Source organism: Nanorana parkeri, unplaced genomic scaffold, assembly GCF_000935625.1.
Source record: "Nanorana parkeri isolate BGI_ZX_2015 unplaced genomic scaffold, ASM93562v1 scaffold515, whole genome shotgun sequence".
Taxonomy (NCBI): Eukaryota; Metazoa; Chordata; class Amphibia; order Anura; family Dicroglossidae; genus Nanorana; species Nanorana parkeri.
Genome location: NW_017306783.1, coordinates 663,974 through 665,942, shown reverse-complemented (window position 1 = coordinate 665,942; position 1,969 = coordinate 663,974). Strand labels below are relative to the sequence as shown.

The 1,969-nt window shown below is 39.7% G+C and overlaps 1 protein-coding gene across 1 annotated transcript in view; it reads right to left on the bottom strand.

Annotated features, from left to right (window-relative positions):
- NUP133 (nucleoporin 133) overlaps window positions 1-1,969 on the bottom strand; it is a 508,027-nt gene that overhangs the window by 302,561 nt on the left and 203,497 nt on the right. Inside the window, exon 10 of the mRNA XM_018561308.1 lies at window positions 1,368-1,509. Coding sequence (XP_018416810.1) covers window positions 1,368-1,509 — 142 coding nt within the window. The remainder of the gene's footprint in view (window positions 1-1,367; window positions 1,510-1,969) is intronic.

Genomic DNA, 1,969 nt, shown 5'->3' with positions numbered 1-1,969 from the left:
ATATATATATATATATATATATATATTTGCACACTATTGTACTCATTTTGTCTTCAGGTTAGCGCAAATAAACGAACTCGAGTTATTTTCATAAATAGAAAACTGTTTATTTTATCAGAGTAAACATTCTGACATATTGCACCTAAATCAACCATTTATGGGATCATCAAGAACTTCAAGGCGAGAGGTGCAATTGTGAAGAAGGCTTCAGGGTGCCCAAGTAAGTCCAGCAAGCGTCAGGACAGTCTCCTAAAGTTGATTCAGCTGCGGATCGGGGCACCACCAGTGCAGAGCTTGCTCAGGAATTGCAGCAGGCAGGTGTGAGTGCATCTGCATGCACAGTGAGGTGAAGACTTTTGGAGGATAGCCTGGTGTCAAGAAGGGGAGCAAAGAAGCCACTTCTCTCCAGGAAAAAAACATCAGGGACAGAATGATATTCTGCAAAAGGTACAGGGATTGGACTGCTGAGGACTAAGGTAACGTCATTTTCTCTGATGAATTCCCTTTCAGATTGTTTGAGGCATCCAGAAAATACCTTGTCTGGAGAAGAAAAGGTGAGTGCTACCATCAGTCCTGTGTCATGCAAACAGTAAAGCATCCTGAGACCATTCATGTGTGGGGTTCCTTCTCGGCCAAGGGAGTAGGCCCACTCACAATTTTGTCTAAGAACACAGCCATGAATAAAGAATGGTACAAAAACATCCTCCAAGAGCAACTTCTCCCAACCATTCAAGAACAGTTTAGTGACAAACAATGACTTTCCCAGCATGATGGAGCACGTTGCCATAAGGCAAAAGTGCTAAGTGCCTTGGGGAACAAAACATCAATATTTTGGGTCCATGGCCAGGAAACTCCCCAGACCTTAAACCCATTGAGAACTTGTGGTCAATCCTCAAGATTGAACACAAAAACCCTCACAGATTCTGACAAACTCCAAGCAGTGATTATGCAAGAATGGGCCGCCATCAATCAGGAGGTGGCCCAGAAGTTGATTGACAGCATGCCAGGGCGCATTGCAGAGATCTTGAATAAGAAGGGTCAACACTGCAAATATTGACTCTTTTGCATAAACTTAATGTAATTGTCAATAAAAGCCTTTGACATTTATGAAATGCTAGTAATTATACTTCAGTATACCATAGTAACATCTGACAAGAAGATCTTAAAACAATGAAACAGCAGACTTTGTGAAAATTAATATTTGTGTCATTCTCTAAACGTTTGGCCACAACTGTACAATATTTTCCAGATCAGGGCATACAGTATTAAAAAAAGTAATTTAGGACTGATGGAATGACATTTTCAACATGTATAGCATACATGTTAAGTGGTGTAAAAGCAACAAAAAGAATGATGTAAATACATACCTTCAAATGAAATAGTCTCCTGTGGGAAAGTGCCTCTCCTACTTCCCGTGGAACAAACAAAAACAATTTCTTTCGTATTTATGTAAGACGACTGGCTAGCAAAGTTGGGAACCATAAGGTGAGAAATCAACGTTTCTTCAGACTGTAAAAAGGAACACGAGCGCCCCAAAACAAAATTAATATAATACATTATTATCCAAAATGTAAACATCAGTATGCATTTGTACTGCAAAGTTTAAATAAACAGATTTTTTTTAAATATAGTATATACTATAATCAAGGGTCAAAATTTCAAGTCCTGAGCTACTAGCCAGGCCTTAAGAGTTACTCGCCACCAGTTGCCCACCTAACCCCACCCTGCCCCAGCCTTAAGTTCGCCCCTAAACACAGCCTCTTAAATAATCTTATAAATGACACTGTTACATGTTTTATGCAGAATAAAGTTACATAAATAAATATTAACAACACCTTTAACAATATTACCATAAAGCTCCCTGCCCACACATATAAATAATACACTTTCACTCCTGTTCCCTGCCCCCCCACATATAAAATATTACACTCTCCTCCCCTGTTCCCTGCCCCTCCACACATGAGAACCC